This window comes from Pleurodeles waltl, chromosome 11 (assembly GCF_031143425.1).
Source record: "Pleurodeles waltl isolate 20211129_DDA chromosome 11, aPleWal1.hap1.20221129, whole genome shotgun sequence".
Lineage (NCBI taxonomy): Eukaryota > Metazoa > Chordata > Amphibia > Caudata > Salamandridae > Pleurodeles > Pleurodeles waltl.
Window position 1 is genome coordinate 529,266,915 of NC_090450.1, and position 16,669 is coordinate 529,283,583.

The window sequence follows — 16,669 nt, forward strand, 5'->3', positions numbered from 1 at the left end:
TACTGCACCTAGCACACGGGGGGGGGATTGAGAGAGTGACACAAACACTCAAAACACCCCCCCCCCCCGACCCACAATTCCATACACACAAAAACATGCATCAAAATTACATTTACACCCCGTAACTCCCTGGAAGAACGCAAGGACAAAAGGAATTGAGTCAAATCTGTGATATATTAGAAATAGGCAGATATACTTAATGAATCCAAAAACAGTAAATACAATTATTTACAATATGTACAGAAGGCCGCCTACACTGTCCTTTGTAAATGTCCGTGGCCCACTGGGCCAAAAATCATAGGCAAAGCCCACACTTGACTCCTGCCTCAATACGGAGAGAACACTGCAGGGGCATCAGGTAGAAAACACACAGGCACCTCAGCCGGAAGATGGTACTACGCCTCTGCTCCTCAAAGGGGCTCTATGCCCACAGCGATGTCCTGGGGAGTGCAAAGCCACAGTCTCTCAAGTGGGTGGGTTGCCCACTGCTTGGTCCTGGGGAGTGCAAGGCCACAGTCTCTCAAGGGGGTGGCATCTCCACTGGTTCTAGAGGGGGCTTTGTGCGCAGTCTGCTTCGTCCTGCCAAAGATAGGGGAAGTGGATGCATTTCTCCCCTTATTTTGGAGGGGGCTTTGTGCCCAGTCTGCTTCATCCTGCCAAGGATAGGGGGAGTGGATGCATTTCTCCACTGGTTCTGGAGGGGGCTTTAACTCACCTAGGTGTCTGAGGCACGAGATTAGCAGGGAACAGGTAGCATTATACTCCATGGCCCAACTCCATCCTGCGGCGACTAAGGCTGCATACTGGTGGTAGTGCCGGTGTTGCTGGGGGTGCTTTCAGTGGTGGTGGGAGGCTCCAGGCCATCTTCTGCAGCCTCTGACGGCTGCCCACTGGGGATGCTGCTGCTGACATTTGTTGTGGCAGCGGCAGGGCAGGTGGAGTGCAGGTGGCGGTCCCTGCGGCAGGAATGTTGGCGGTGCTGTCTGTCGTGCAGGTGCCGGTAGTGGTGGAGGGAGGCACCAGTCTCCTGCAGCCTTGGATTACTGCCCACTGGGGATGCTGCTGCTGACAGTTGTTTTTGCAGCGGCGGGGCAGGTGGCGGTGCTTGCCGCAGTACAGGTGGTGGGGCTGTCGGTTCTGATGGTGGGCACCAGGCCCTCACCTGGTGCCGCAGAGGCCTGAAGTGCCTTGCCTTGGCTTTTGTGACCCTTCCTCACCTTGGCAGATGCCGCTGGGACCTTGGCACTGGCAGCTTCAGTTTTGGAGGAGGCCTTGCTGGGTGGGTCGTGCTCCTTGACCGTGTTGCATGCTGGCCCCTTCTTCACCTTGGCAGGTAGCGGAATGGGTTGCTCTTTTGCAGGGGTCAGTGGCACACTGCCTGGCCTGACAGGTGCCCCCTTTGATCCTCTGGGAGATGCAGTGGGCACAGCGGACGCTGACTTGGTGGCTGAGGTGCTGGGCTGGGATCTGGACACCTTGGCACGAGGGGAAAGACGGTGGGTTAAGGGTAGGAAAGAGGTCAACGTTAGCCAGCAAACGTTTTTTAGACACAATGGGACGGGAAGATGGAGAGGGTTTGGGAGTGGAGGAAGAGGGAGTGGTTGTAGGAGGTGTCTGCTGAGTTTGGGTGAAGGTGCATGGGCTGGATGCTGTTGTGAGGTGGATGGCTGTTGGGTGGGTGCGTTTGTGTACTTTGGGAGGAGGGGTCACAGACACACTGGGAGTGGACACAGGGGACGTGTGCATGGTTGTGGGGGTGGTGACTGCCAGTGAGGGGTGTGTTGTGATGGGCGTGCTGGTGATGGAGGTTGTGGATGAGGATCCAGTGCATGCAGGTGTGAGTGAAGACAAGACTGGGAGGGAGGTGGACGAAAAGGAGGAGGGGGACACAGTGGAGGCAGTGGATGTTGGTGTGTCGGCATGGTGCTTGTGTGAGTGCCTGTGGAATGAGGTGTGGTGCTAATGTTTGCCTGAGCCACTTTTGTGTGTTGATTTGGATAAATGCTGGTCTGAAGGTGTGCTTGGAATAGGCTGAGGTTGAGGGGATTGGGGCTGGATAGTGGGAGTTGGAGGGGTGAGGCTAGACACAGGGACAATGGCTGCCATCAGTGCTGAGGCCAGAGCCTAAAATGTTCTTTGTTGGGCTGCCACGCCAGAGCGAATGCCCTCCAGGTCTGCATTTGTTTGTTGCAAATGCCTCTCGACACCCTGGATGGCATTCAGAATGGTTGCCCAACAGAGAGGGATCTCAGGAGGTCAGTAGCCTCCTCACTGAGGGCAGCAGGGCTGACTGGGGCAGGGCCTGAGGTGCCTGGGACGAAGGAGAAGCCCACCCTCCTGGGTGAGTGGGCACGTGAAACATGCGGAGGGGCTGCTGGGAGGGTGGTGCTGGTAGGGGGGGTGGCGGCTGTACCTTTTGTTGGGGTGGGCACAGAGGTGCCCACCACCGCCAGAGAGCTTCCATCGGAGGAGTCGTTGTCTGTGGTCTCCCCTCCTGTCCCCGTCATGGTGCTCCCATCGCCCTCCGTCCCACTGGTGCCTTCACCCTCAGTGGATTCGGCCTCCAGGCCCATGTGGGATGCAGCTCCCTCCGTTGCCTCTGCTCCTTCGCTAGATATTGCTAATGCACACAAGGACAGGGTGACAAAACAAAAAGGGCAGGGAAGAGACCGGATACACTTGGTCAATGCCAGCAACAACACCACCGTTGGCGTACACTACACACAGGGATCAGCCCTGTGCACTAGGCCATGCACTACCAGTTACACAGCTAGTCACCAGCCCATGGGGTACAATGCTTAACGCCAGCATCTGCACACCAGAAACCCACAGGACCCTGCCCAGTAGAAGATGGCCACTTACACTATTGGGGTGGGAGTGCTCCAGAGCCTGCAAAACAAGGGACCTACACTGCCATGCTCGCCCTGGCCTAGCGGCACCCACAGCCAACATCCCCCACCCAGGTAACACCTAAGCGTGCGCAAAGTCATGACTCACCCCCTTGTGGCTGCTGTGACGCCCTCAAGTGCCCATCCAACTCCAGATAGGCCATCGCCAGGATGCGGAACATTGGGGGGGGGGGGGGGGTCAAGGTGCGACAGGCACCCCTTCCACGTTGGGAGGCCAGCCCCAGCTGGGCCTCCGCCGTCTTCTTTGACCAGCGGCGCAGGTCCTCCCACCTCTTGCGGCAGTGGTTGCTCCGCCTGTGAAAGACTCGAAGGTCCGCACCTCCTTGGCGATGTCACGCCAAATACCCTTCTTCTGGTGGGCGCTGACCTGCAGGGAAAAGACAGCAGAAAAAAGGGTTAGTCATACCGTCCGGACTGTCATACTCATGCCCCACCATATCCCTCCCATCCCCTTACGCACATACATTGACCACCATACCAGCAGCACTCTGCCCCCCCCACTACATGTGGCCTACACACACAGCACTCCATACATTCATGGCCCCCGCATCATGCTCACAGTGTACTCACCTGTTTGTCTGGAGGACTGTAGAGTAACGTGTACTGGGGTAGGACCCCATCCACCAGTTTCTCCAACTCCTCTGCAGTGAAGGCAGGGGCCCGTGCCCCAGACACATGAGCCATTGTCGCTTCCAGACACAGGTCACAGCAGCACTTGCAGTGTAGGTCCTCTCCTGTTGAAGGTCAGGTAGCAAGTGAGTGAATAGTTGGGAAATGGCGGTCATGTCTGCGGCGGTGCGTACTGTCACAGCCGGCGTACATTGCCATTGGCTCCTGGAACCCATAGGGCCCAATAATAACCAATGCGAAGTTACGCGGCGGTCATCGACTGCCTACCGCGACGGCGCACAACACCAGCGCAATTACCTCATTTCCACTTGTCCCTCCTCACAGGTCAGGCAGCCGCCATTTCAGGGGGGCACATGGCACCTAACTGCGTCACAGCAGACATTGCCACATCAACTGACTCTCGAGTTCACATACTGCTTCTGTAAAGTAAAAAAAACAACATTATTACAAAAGATGTGGAATGATGACCCTCTGCTCACCGTTCTCTTCCATAGGCTTCAACCGCTGAGGCAGCATATGAGATGGCGGCATCCTCCGGTGTACAGACCCCTGGTGGGCCTTGCGACAATGGAGGACAGACACATTATCATCACATACAGACTTGATCGTGCCACAATCTTAGAACTGAGTGCCCAATTGGAGCCAGACCTGATGTCAGCTATCCGCCAGCCCACAGGAATACCCCCTCTAATGCAGGTCCTGTCAGTGCTCCATTTCCTGGCAAGTGGTTCCTTCCAAACAGTGGCCATGGCATCAGGGATGTCTCAGCCAATGTTCTGCAATGTGTTGACCAGAGTGTTGTCAGCCCTGCTGAAACCCATGCACAGCTACATTGTATTCCCCCAGGTGGAGGATCTGGCCACAGTGAAAGCTGACTTTTATGCCCTGGGACATATCCCCAACATTATTGGTGCCATTGATGGTACATGTGTAGCATTTGTCCCCCCCGGAGAAATGAACAGGTTTACAGGAATAGAAAAAGCTATCACTCGATGAATGTGCAGATGGTGTGTTTTGCGGACCAGTACATTTCCCATGTGAATGCCAAATATCCTGGTTCTGTGCATGACGCCTACATATTGAGGAATAGCAGCATCCCATATGTGATGGGCTAACTCCCAGGAGACACCGGGTGTGGCTAATAGGTGAGCCAAAGGTCCCCATCTGAGTATATGTTGATGTCTGGGAATGGGATTGCCCCTAACAGTTGTCCCTCGAAATCTGCAAGTGACTCTAGTTACCCCAACCTCTCACGGCTACTGACCCCAGTGAGGAATGCCAGGACAAGGGCAGAGGAACATTACAATGTAGAACATGGGCGTACAAGGAAGATTATAGAGCGGACATACGGCCTCTTGAAGGCCAGGTTCCAGTGCCTCCATCTGACAGGTGAATCCCTGTACTACTCACCCAAGAAGGTGTGCCAGATTATCGTGGCATGCTGTATGTTGCACAACCTGGCCTTGAGACGCCAGGTGCCTTTTCTGAAGGAGGATGTGCCTGGAGATGGTCTTGTGGCAGCGGTGGAGCCTGTGGATATTGAGGAAGAAGATGTGGACAACAGAACAAACATAAAGCAGAACTTCCAGTGACACACAGGTAAGACACTAAGTTCACTTTACATTTCAGTTTTCTGTTGGACATTGTACATGGCAGCCTTTTTCTCTATGTCTATGGCCACTGACTGTTCCCTTTGGAATCTCTAATTTCAGATCACTGTGCCCCATTCTGGCTCCTGCTATATGTACTGCTGCCCACCAAAGGTCATCCTGTAGTATATTTCACTGTACATATACATTGCAATGCTTTGATGATGTTATACTAATACATTTGTGAATCATTAGACTGACTCCAGATTATTTGTTTCAAGGTAGTTTATTTAGGTGCTAATAAGTATAGGGGTATGTGCAAGTGGCTGGGGTGATGGTGGAGGAACATCCATGGTAGAGTCCAGTCTCTTGGTATCACAGGTGCATTGTCCAAGGGGGCATGGGAAAGGGAGCAATGACAGTTCAAGGTGGACAGGGTAACAGAGTGGGACAGAAGGGTGACAATCAGGAGAGTCCTATTTCCTGGCGGGGGTCTTGGCAATGTTCTCTGTCTTCTGCCTATATCGCAGGGACCGTTTGCGGGGTGGTTCTCCTTCTGCAGGGGGTGGGGTGCTGGTGCCCTGTTGGTCCTGTGGCGGGGCCTCCTGTCCACTAGCGCCGGCGAAAGTGGAAGGCTGTTCCTTGGTTTGGCTAGTGTCAGATGCCCTTTGTTGTGCCACTGCTTCCCTCATGGTCTTGGTCATGTCAGCCAGCACCCCTGCAATGTTGACCAGGATGCTGTAGATTTTTGTTAGGTCCTCCCTGATTCCCAAGTACTGTCCCTCCTGCAACTTGGTCAGTATCTGGCCCATTGTCTCCTGGGAATGGTGGTATGCTCCCAGGATGTTGGAGAGTGGGTACCCTGGGCCTGTCCTCCCCCTGTCACACAGCAGTCCTCCCAGCTTCCCTGTTGTCCTGTGCCTTTCCCCCCTGAACCCTATGCCCACGGCCACTGACCCCAGGTCCCTAATTGTCCTGTGTTTGTGGGGTTGCCTGGGGTCCCTGTAGTGGTGGACACACTGCTGATTGACGTGTCCTGGGAACAGTGGCATGGGCCAGCTGGGTGGGTGTTGTGCTGGTTTTTCATAAGGGGGGGAGGCTTTTTGGTGGTTTGGGACTGTGGCAGGGGAACCGAATGTCCAGAGGCCCCTGATGGGCCAGGTTGGTTATCGTGATCCAGGCGTGCAGAGCTGCTGTCGTCACTGTGGGTCTCTTCAGGGGGGGTCTGGATGTATCTGGCACCTCCTCTCTGGTGACGTTGAGTAGGGGTCCTGTTGGGATGCAAATGCATTGTTAATGTATCTGCGTGGGCTATATTGTGAAGGGGTGTGTTTCCATCTCTGATTGTGATTTCCCTGTCAGCTTTCCTTTGTGTGCGTGGTGATTTTGTTGGCTGGGTGAGCCTCTCAACTGGGCATGCTGTGGTGATGGGTGTCTATGCATAGGTGTTGCATGCAGGGCTTGGTATTGGGATGGGTGGGTTGTGATAGTGAGGTATTTGTGAGTTGGTGGAGTGATGGGAGTGAGGGTGAGGGTTAGGGGTAGGAGTTTGTGATGGCATGCAGGTAGGGTCGGGGATATAGTATTATAGATTTGACTTACCAGAGTCCAGTCCTTCTGCTACTCCTGCGAGGCCCTCAAGATGCATGATCGCCAAGACTTGCTCCTCCCATGTTGTTAGTTGTGGGGGAGGAGCTAGGGGTCTACTGCCAGTCCTCTGTACAGCAATCTGGTGTCGTGATACCATGGAACGCACCTTCCCCCCGTAGGTCATTCCACCTCTTCCTGATGTCATCCCTGGTTCTTGGGTGCTGTCCCACGGCGTTGAGCCTATCCACTATTCTCCGCCATAGCTCCATCTTCCTTGCAATGGACGTGTGCTGCACCTGTGATCCGAAAAGCTGTGGCTCTACCCTGATGATTTCCTCCACCATTACCCTTAGATCCTCCTCTGAAAACCTTGGGTGTCTTTGGGGTGCCATGGATGTGGTGTGAGTGATATGTGTGAGGATGTGTGGGGTCATGTGTTGTGGTGTATGCTGTGATGTGCGTGAATGGTGTATGGGTGATGGTGGTCTGTGCCTCTGATTGAGTGGTTGCTCCTTGCTTGTCTCTCTGTGCTTGGTCTCTTTTTTTTTTTTTTTTTTTTTTTTTACACGTAAGGGGTTGTGGGTATTGTGGGTGGGTGTTTGATAGTGGTTTGGGTGTGTGTGTCAGGTGTGTGTATTTTGAATTGTCCAATGTGGTGGTGTTTTGTTTGGGTGTGTATGTTGAGCGTGGCGGTGTGTACCGCCAATGGTTTACCGCGTTTGAAAGACCGCCGCAGTGATTCGTGAGTTGTGATACTGTGGACGTATTCCTGTTGGCGTAACGGTGTGGATTTTGCTATCGCCATTTTATCACTGACCTTTGTTGTGGCAAAATTGTGTGGGTGTCTGTATAGTGGCGGAATTCTATGTGTGGGTCATAATACCTGTGGTGGATTACCGCCACGCTCACGGTATGTTAGCGGCCGTCAGCACGGCAGTAGGCGGCATTTCCGCTAGGGTTGTAATGAGGGCCTAAGTCAGCTTTACTACTTGCAGGGCCGCATGATGGCTTCTTTGACCGTAACGAAATTGGCTTGGCTCATGATATCAGGGACGCAGTCCATGTGTCCCAGAGCGGTTGAGACACGATTGGCTCTGTGTTGCCCTGGAAGGGGGGTATCCTTGTCTTCACATATTTGTTTCTGCAGGAGCTCAACTTTAAAGGCCATAATCTCACTGTCCTGTGGCAGTTAATGAGGCAGCCAGTTCCAACAAGCGCTCTTCGCACATGGAGCCAGGTGTGCAGTCTGTGCAGGGCAGATCTCGTGTTCACCTCCAAGAAGGCCGGTGCTGTGTGCTGTCAACTAGCCTCATGTCAGGTTGAGATCTGGCTAAGGATCAATGAGGGGCCACTGCCTAGTGTCAGGTCTTGGTGTAGGGCAGAGATGTTTACTTTTGCTTTTGCAGAGGCTGCTGAAGTGGAGCAAGAGCGAGGAAGATAGAGGCCCTTTGTCACTGTTTTGGTCTCCCTCCCTCTCGGCGTCGGGCACTGTCAGGCAGCGCTCCCTAGAGCAATGTCAGGAGAGGTACAGGCATGTATGTGAGAGCATGTTGGCAAAAGCTCACTGCTGCAAGGTCACATCAGGTTGTTCTCTGATGAGGGGCCACAGCAGAACAGGGTCTCTGTACAAGACCTTAATCACAGTGGCTGCTCTTCGGGAGGGAGACATATCCCAGCAGCGGGTTTCGCTTTGAGGTCCGTATTGCTCCTGTGGGTTTCCTGTTGTATGTGGAGGTCGGGGCGCTCAAACGGTCTTGAGTCGTCAGTGCTCCCTTTCTCACCCGGGTGTCAGGGGGGCACCAGTCAGCCCTTGTCATAGCGGGACAGGCAGTCTGGTAGGTCACAGTCTCCTGGACGTGAGACGTCTTTTCAGTCGGGCCAATTCAGGAGGCCCACTAGGCTGCCTTTGGGAGCGCCACTGCTAGGGGTAAGAACTTCTCTCTGGTGAGCAACTGTAGCATGTAGGTCGAAGTGGCTTCAGGCAGTCAGCTCATTCCACCTTCTGGATTACCTTTGGGGCTCTAATAATCCATTGTGGTGCCGTGGCTGATGGCCTGACGACCTGCAGTGACTATCATAAAATGGCCGCTGGGGCCAAGCCGCTCTAAAGAGACCTCACTGCTGGGACCACTGTTTCGGTGACTGATAGCCTCTCCACGGTGTGCAGAGGGAAGCCTTGATCACTCTGGCTTTGCCAGCATTTCCCGTTGGCGGTCCCGGTGCCTAGAATAATGTCAGATAGCTAGTGGGGACCCATAGAGAACATGAGACGCATCTCACTCCATGCTCTGCCAGGGCAAGGCCCCAAAAATGATGATTTGGACAAGTCTGTAAAGCATGATTCAAGCTGCTGTTGTCGGGCTAACCAGGAGAGGCCTGAAGCCATGTTTTTGTTGTTTTCACTGTAGAGGAGCACATTATAGGTGATGCAGTCCCCAAGTGTCTTTTAACGTTCCATGCCATTGGTGTATTTCTGTACCATATACTATGGCTTTATGGGAAAGTTAAATGTGCCAATCCAGTTGTATGTCTATTTCGGCATGGTTTAGGTGTCCAACCACATACACAGAACACTGGATAGTAGTTCAAGAATATCAGCAGGTAAGTACCAAAATAAAATAAAAAATTGGGCGTGACCACTCAAGAAGGGGTCAATTTGCAACTCTACATACCATGTAAAACTGTCCACCTTCCTTTCATACGCCCCTGGCAGCGCGCCACTGCAGCCGTTTAGTTTTTTCCACTTGTAAGCTGACAAGATGATGCCACAATTTGATTCACATAAGACTGATAAGGTCGCTGATAGCTTCCTGCGTACTTGGATAAGTGGCATCCACCTCATCCTGAATACTTGAAAGAATAGGCACTACTGCTGAGCACTGTGATCCAGCCCACTCCCAATTAGGTAGGTGCTTGCAAAGCCTCAAATATAGAGCAACTGATAGGCAACCCTGAGTTTTAACTGGTGGCATCACCTTTGAAATGCAAGTCAGTGCAGTCACAAACTCTACCCTCATAAATTGTCATAAAGCTTCATAAGTACTGCAAGTACCCCATCATTTGGAAATAGGTGTGCCTTAATCCAGTCACCTGTTAAGAAAAGGTTGCAAAGCTCTATTGTGGGGCTACGCCTGTTAATTATATTTTCTACTTTGGTGTACCAAGAGTAGTAGTTGGACTGCTTAAAAGTTGTCACAATAAATAAGCAGAAAGAAGGATGAAAATCACTAGGGCAATACAGATGTAAAATAAGTGGTAAAAGATGTTTGGTGAGAAAGGTGTTTTGTTTTCATTGATACAAATATTAATTTATGAATTCTTTGTGGGTTCACCTTTTTCTGATGACCCTCCTTTAACCCATTACCCCTCTGACTGATTCTTACAGTGATCTTGTTTCATCATGATTCCGCTATGGTCTATTTATCAAGCTTTTAGGTGAAATTGTACTTCAACTACAGTGCAAACTGAGTTATGCCTATAAAATAATTGGCAGCATTTCACCAACTTTAATTGGCAGCCAACTTCAATTTGCATCAAATTCTGGGCTTAATCTTCACCCAGTAATCTCTCTGTAGCCATGAGTCCAACTACTTTCTTAGGGTTCTATGCCTGCCACCTGACAAGGTATTTAGAGCTGGCTTCCCAAAATGATATAAAGACTTGCCAGTTGAAGTACTAGTGATTTGGGGCGAACCACGTCTCTGCCAATACTCTTTCCCCTGTAATTAGTTCCCACTTTTATGTATATCAGGCCGAACCTTCTGAAGTTCAGTAGAATTTTCACCTCTTCTGGTTAGCATGCAAAAGAGACCTTGGCTCAGGGATGTGTTGGTGACGTAAAAAGTCTGCATCTAGATCTGAGACTGCTACCTTCCAACCTATTGGACCTAACTGTGATCCTTGCAGTGCACTCTTAAATGTAAGGCTGCACAGATATCTGCGATGAGAGCTGGCACATGTGGAGCCAGCTGGAAGCTGGTGTGCTGCACCTGGATTCTGTAGAGCTGGTTTAGATTATATAAAGAGCCCCTGTGCTGTACTGCAGATTTGAAAATGGAGCTTGAATGTTGAGCTTGATTTTGAACAGCTAGTTTAAAGAGATTTTCAACATTACTTGTTGACAGGAACCCTTATTCACCTCTAGCATGAAATGATCGGTTATTGGTGAGATTCTCTGTCTAAGTCTATGATTGGAGACTTGGGAATGAGTGTCGCGTATGCTCTCATTATTCTAATGAGACTACTGTATTTGAGCAGCAGAATCGCCTGCGGTGTGGGAGACTTGAGTCCTAACCCACTACAGGTGACACCTGTCGCCCCAATCCAGGTTTTGCTCCGGCTAACTAGCAGTGCTTAATCTCCACCCAAGAGTGGGGATGATTGGGCAACCGGGCGCATGACATAAAGGACTCCTCAGGCAAATCGTGGTCACTCAGATCTCATCCATTTCTCTCGGTTACATTAGTCTCACATACACAAGGACAAGCAGAGGCAGTATATGTTTCAATAAGGTTTTTAATGAAGCAACTGCATCTTAGATACTGAAGCATGTACTTCAATAACCAGGACAATAAGGCTTGACAGGATTAAAATTGTGACAAGGAGAGTGAAGCATAGAAATAATGCTACCATATTGTCACTAGAGTCAATATACTAATTCCTACCTAGGCTATATCAGAGCACAGCATGTTAAGCTCTAGTTCTGCCCTTCAGGTTCCCCTCGGAAGACATCATCCCCCATATCTGAGCAAAGGCCTGAAGTCTGCATAAGCAGCTGTAGCAAAACATTCAGCAATCAGCATACAGTCGTGGTCATCTGGCTGGAATTTTCCTCAAGCGTGTATGGGACAGGGAAGTGTTTTTATAATAAAACTGATATTCTGGGAAAATGTCCCTACGTAAGGGTGTGTATGTTTCTGTGAATACCAGAGACAAAGCGTTACCACGTTTTACTGGCAACCTAGCTCACTGCAGCCTTGAGAGAAGCACAGAGGGCTTGTTTAGGAACACAGTGCTGGCCTAAGCAAAGGACAGCTAGATAGAGAGAAATAAAACAAGACAGCAAATGTAGCTATTGTTAAAATAATAAATGAAGCTAAATAAAATATATCTAGGTTAAAGTGCACCGCGGCCGGCCTAGTGTGCTAAAATAACGTCCATGGAGCTATAACTAAAATGGCTATGCAACAAGAGGTTTATCTTAATCTTGTACTTCTCAAGGGAATTCGATCTGACACAGCTGACTGAATTTAAGTAGCCCTTGTTGCACTGCAAAAGTATCTATGGATGGAATCTGTACTTCAGTGTGGGGTCAAATTCCACATCAGCGGACTGCAGAGATAGATCTGAAGAAGTAGCCTTCTGCGATGTACACTGCTTTCTGTCTAAAAGAAGCTGTTACCATGGTGCCAAGTGCCCACAGTAGCTAGAGGACAGCTGTGATGTTAGACTGTTGTGTCTGGTATAGGCCAGTTAATGTGTGGCTAGGGTGATGAAAATCTTCAGTCTGCTTTTTGTATTGCTCATTCGGGAGCCTGAGGAGAAAAGCTGTTTGTTTTATAATATCAATTTCTGCATTTTCAACCTATCCTATCTCCCCCTCACCTCCCTCTCTTCCCCCTGATAAGACAACCAGAAAGCCACAGAAGGCTCTACAATAAGTAAAGAGGTACACAGAAAGTGAACCACCAATCTCAATGTAGATAGCTGCTGTGTGGTTTTATCTGATCCCTAGTGTGTAAAAGCCCTGCTAACCTGCTGTGTGGTTTTATCTGATCCCTAGTGTGTAAAAGCCCTGCTAACCCTCACTAAAGTTTTACCAGTCTCCTATAGCATTGGTCCCTTGTCTTTCCTTGTATGTATGTGTGTGTGTAATTCTGTTAAAATGGTAAGATTCACGTCAGGCTGCCTTTTGTCTGTAGTTGATATAACACATTGCAGGTTCATGTTGTTCAGGGCTCCGCCACCCAAAACAGGAAGAACAAGCTTTGTGGGTTTTTCCCCATTCACAAAGACACACCTCTTCTATGACTTTTCCTCCATGTTGGCTGCTGCCTAGCAGCAGTGCAACATCTGTGGCCGTGCTATTCTGATTCAGATATGCATCAATCCCTTGATTAATTCTGGCTATCTTGACTCCCGATTTCCTCCTGGAAGAGAGCCAATGAAAACAGAGCGAAGTCTAAAGATGCACTTCCTTAACATTGGGGAACGCAGCACATTTTAAATTTGCCTCTAAAGTAGGATATATACTGGCTTCCTGGGCAACAATGTACTTCCTCTGAGTATTGAAGAGACTGTCCATGAGTGTAAAGCAAACACTTAACAATGACACAACCTTTACTGCCCCTGCCCTTTTCCTCCTTTAAGGCTGTAGTCTTTAGGTAGTCCTTGTTGTGCTGTACTGTGTGTAAACGAGCAGGCCCTGACAAATAGTTGGTGTCAGGGTTTTATCTCTGAACTAAGCTACCCAGAGGTCATTGGCTCCTTGCAGGTCAGCCAGCTGGAGTCCTCAAAGCAACTTGTATTTGTTCATTAACTGGTTTATGGATCTGAAGAGAAGCTTTCCTACCTTCGTCTTAAGTGAATCTGCACGGTCTCTGAAACATACCATACTCCTAGAAAGTCTGTATCAGCTCCCTTTCCTACTCCAGGATGCTGAACTAATGCTACCTCTTTCTTTTATATAAGAGCTGGTAGACTGTTGCCATTGGAAGGTGCCCTCTTCAACACACAGACATTATTAAACAGGATCCTAGTTTGACTTTTATCATTAGGTAATGTAGATTCGTTGATGGTTTTAATAGATTTCTTTTGTCTTGCTGCTGCTGGCCAGCAGGATATTGAGAGATCATGTTATTCAGTTTCTCTGTGTCTGTTAATAACATTATATTTCATTTAGGTTACCTGCAGATTGCTTACCGTTTGAACTTTCCCAGGTGGTAGACTTGATCTGGGAAAGCTTCAGTAGCTCCTACATAACTTTAGGTGGTGACCTATGTTTCCATTGTAACTCTGTCCGTCTCAGAACATGATGGCACTGAGACGTGTGTAGGTGCCACCCCTGTGCTTGATATCTGTTCCTATTTTTATTTTACGCATGGACCCAGAGGTCTACTCATTCAATTTTCATTCAGCTTCAAATGCCTTATTGTACACTACAAATTATTTGGCAGTGGAGGAGGTATGATTGATTATAGACTACAGGTTTTAAATTATGTTGTACGTGTCACAAACTGGTGGTCACAGACCCATACAACATTTGTGGAGTCTGCAGCCTAAATGTGACTCCTCCAAGTATTGTACAATCCTTTTGCATGCTTTTGACTGCCATTAGGGATGGGAATGCCAATCTGTACATGGTGGAACACAAAAGGTAAGGTAATTCCCTCTCCAGCTCACCTTCTTCATACAAGTCTAGAAGAAGCAGCAGCACAAAAAATAAAAACACTGTAAGCAAGATTCATCCGCTTCTAGACTTGCTTGGGCTATGTAATGTAGTCGACATGTACAGTATCTGACTCCGGCTTCTACTGAGCCTACTTCATTCTTGGAAAAGGTGCGAACCAGGTTTCCCAAGCCATTGTTGATTCTCCAGCAAGTTGAAGCTTTTAGAGCTGCCATGCCACACATTTTCAATAATAATCCAGCTACTGGACTTACTGGCTTAGTAGCTTCCCACCACACACATGCCCGTGGTTCCCTCCTAGGTGCTGGCTTAGCTTACCCATACTTAGCTAATCTTCTTTGGTCGTAGAGCCGTACCTCTTCTCTTTTGCCAAGGGTCACGAACATCTTAAGTGACATTCAGAATTCACTAGCCGGTTTTCATTTTCTGCAATAGTCTTTCCTGTGTCACACTGTGCCATAAAGAAATATTGTTTTGAAGATTAGTCTCTGATTGTTCTGATTCAGCAACCCCCCCCCCGAGGTTTGCCATGATGGAGAGCATCTTAGGTTCTGACTCCGAAACCTCAATTTTTCAAATGATAAGAATACCCCCTTAACACAGCTACAGAGCTTTGCGTTTACTTGCAGAAAACCACTGGCTTAGACACCTCTCCTGAGGTGGCTCATGATTCTCCCCTTTGCCCACCCACTGAAAAGAGTGCATCATTTGTGGTGCCTTTCTGTAGAGTTATGGAGGTGTGAACTTCTGCTTACGTCAGAGCAAATGAAAGCCAAATTGACTTACAGCAATTCTTCTGCCTGACCTTTCAACATATTTGCTTCTTTTATGTGTCCCTAGTTCGCTGCCCCATTGCGAGGCATCATAGAGCAGGTCCAGAGGATCCCTAATTTCCTAACTGAGCACTCAATACTTGCGTGTTTTGTGGAGGAGTCTTCAGCTAGTACGATTAATCTGATCTCCTTCACTTCTCCTCTTAAATGAATTCCTGCCACAAGCAAGAAAGTTTATTTTTTCAAGCAGTTTGGCTTTGTGTGCCTTGAATGCTTTTGGCCTGCTTGCCTGCTATATCCTACCATTTTGGATATGGTGCAAGAGGTCCTACCTGCTTTGTCACAAGGTCTGTTAAAAAGTACCTTTTACAGGCTGTGAAAGATGGTTGTTTACAGCCAAGCCAATGTTGCCCTCCAACTTGGATTGTACAGATTTGTTTGCCAGTATTTTGATCAGTTGCATTTTTTTTTTTTAAATCTGCAGAAGTGACTGGTGCTGATAAAGAGATTTTATGAAGACCTTCAAGCTTCACTTAGGAATATGCCTTTTAATGGTGTCTGGCCCTTTGGGGAGAAAGCCTGTGTCAGGAAAGTTTTAAATAAGTTACATGATAATGCTATCATTGGATCTGGCGTCTCCAGTGCACCTAATATCACTAGCAGTACCGGACGGCCCTGGCTTGAGATCAGAAGGTTTTACACTGAGCGCTCCTGACACCAAGTCTTTCTTCCTTTGGTTTCCACTTGGGACACGGTACTTGTCTCAGGGCAGGGTGTTTAATCCAAACCTCCACAGTTTGCACCTTTATGCTTGCAGAAAGAGTGGGAACAACTGAAGGCTTTGAATTTCTGGTGGAAGTGGTGGATTTCATTGTGGCTGAGCCCCATCCTCCTGACAAGTCAGTACTCGAGTAGCTAGGCTCATGTAATCTGGTATAAGGAGAACTGTGTTGACCCATTAGAGGAAAAGCTTTTCTGGATCAGGACTGGCATCTTGGAGGATTCAAGAGGTGAGGAATCCGTGAGTGGTTAAAGTATTTGTCAGGAAACATGTTACCCAAGGTAAGTAACTTATTTTTCTCCTCATTTGGGACAATATTTGATGCAAAAAGAAGGCAGGCTAGTACACTTTTCAGATTGGGTATTCACAGGTATAGTGTGAACACAAAAAAATTAACATTCACTGTTACACAATCATCAGCTTTGCAATTAACATGTTTTATGAGGGCAGTTGCTTCACAAATTACCAAAAAGCTCTATTTTTTGTTTCAGAGTGTAGAAAATGTAGCAGCAGCAGTGCTTGGCAAATCAGTCTTTGTGAACTGGCCACACCTTGAGGAAGGCAGAGTTGTTGCTGTGTCAGATGGAGAAGTGAAGTAAGCAAACTACATGGAATTAAATATTTTATTTATTGTTGCATTTTGTTCTGACAAGGGGGAGAGAATGTTTTTTTAAACAATATTTAGATTTTTATAAGTTTCGTTAAACCGTGTGTTCACCTACAGAATCTCTTCTCCAGTGCCAAATGGATCATAGTGAAAAAAGAAGGTGCTGATATCACTGTGCCCCCTGCTGATACCACTGTGCTCCTGCCTCATAATGCACTTGAGGCAATTGTTGTGAACAGAGTTCTTGTTGGGTCAGTTCCACAGAGGGGCTATTGCTGTCTTGCCTTTTTATTGCTTTATTGTGAATTGCATTATTGGTATCCTTTTTTTTTCTTCTCCACATTCTCAGAGCGAAATCATATTTGATGGTTACTCTTCAAAT

At 48.7% G+C, this 16,669-nt stretch overlaps 1 protein-coding gene across 1 annotated transcript in view; it reads left to right on the forward strand.

The window, feature by feature from the left end:
* XRN1 (5'-3' exoribonuclease 1) overlaps window positions 1-16,669 on the forward strand; it is an 838,379-nt gene that overhangs the window by 167,479 nt on the left and 654,231 nt on the right. The window contains exon 19 of the mRNA XM_069213922.1: window positions 16,172-16,275. Within this exon, the coding sequence (XP_069070023.1) occupies window positions 16,172-16,275 (104 nt within the window). The remainder of the gene's footprint in view (window positions 1-16,171; window positions 16,276-16,669) is intronic.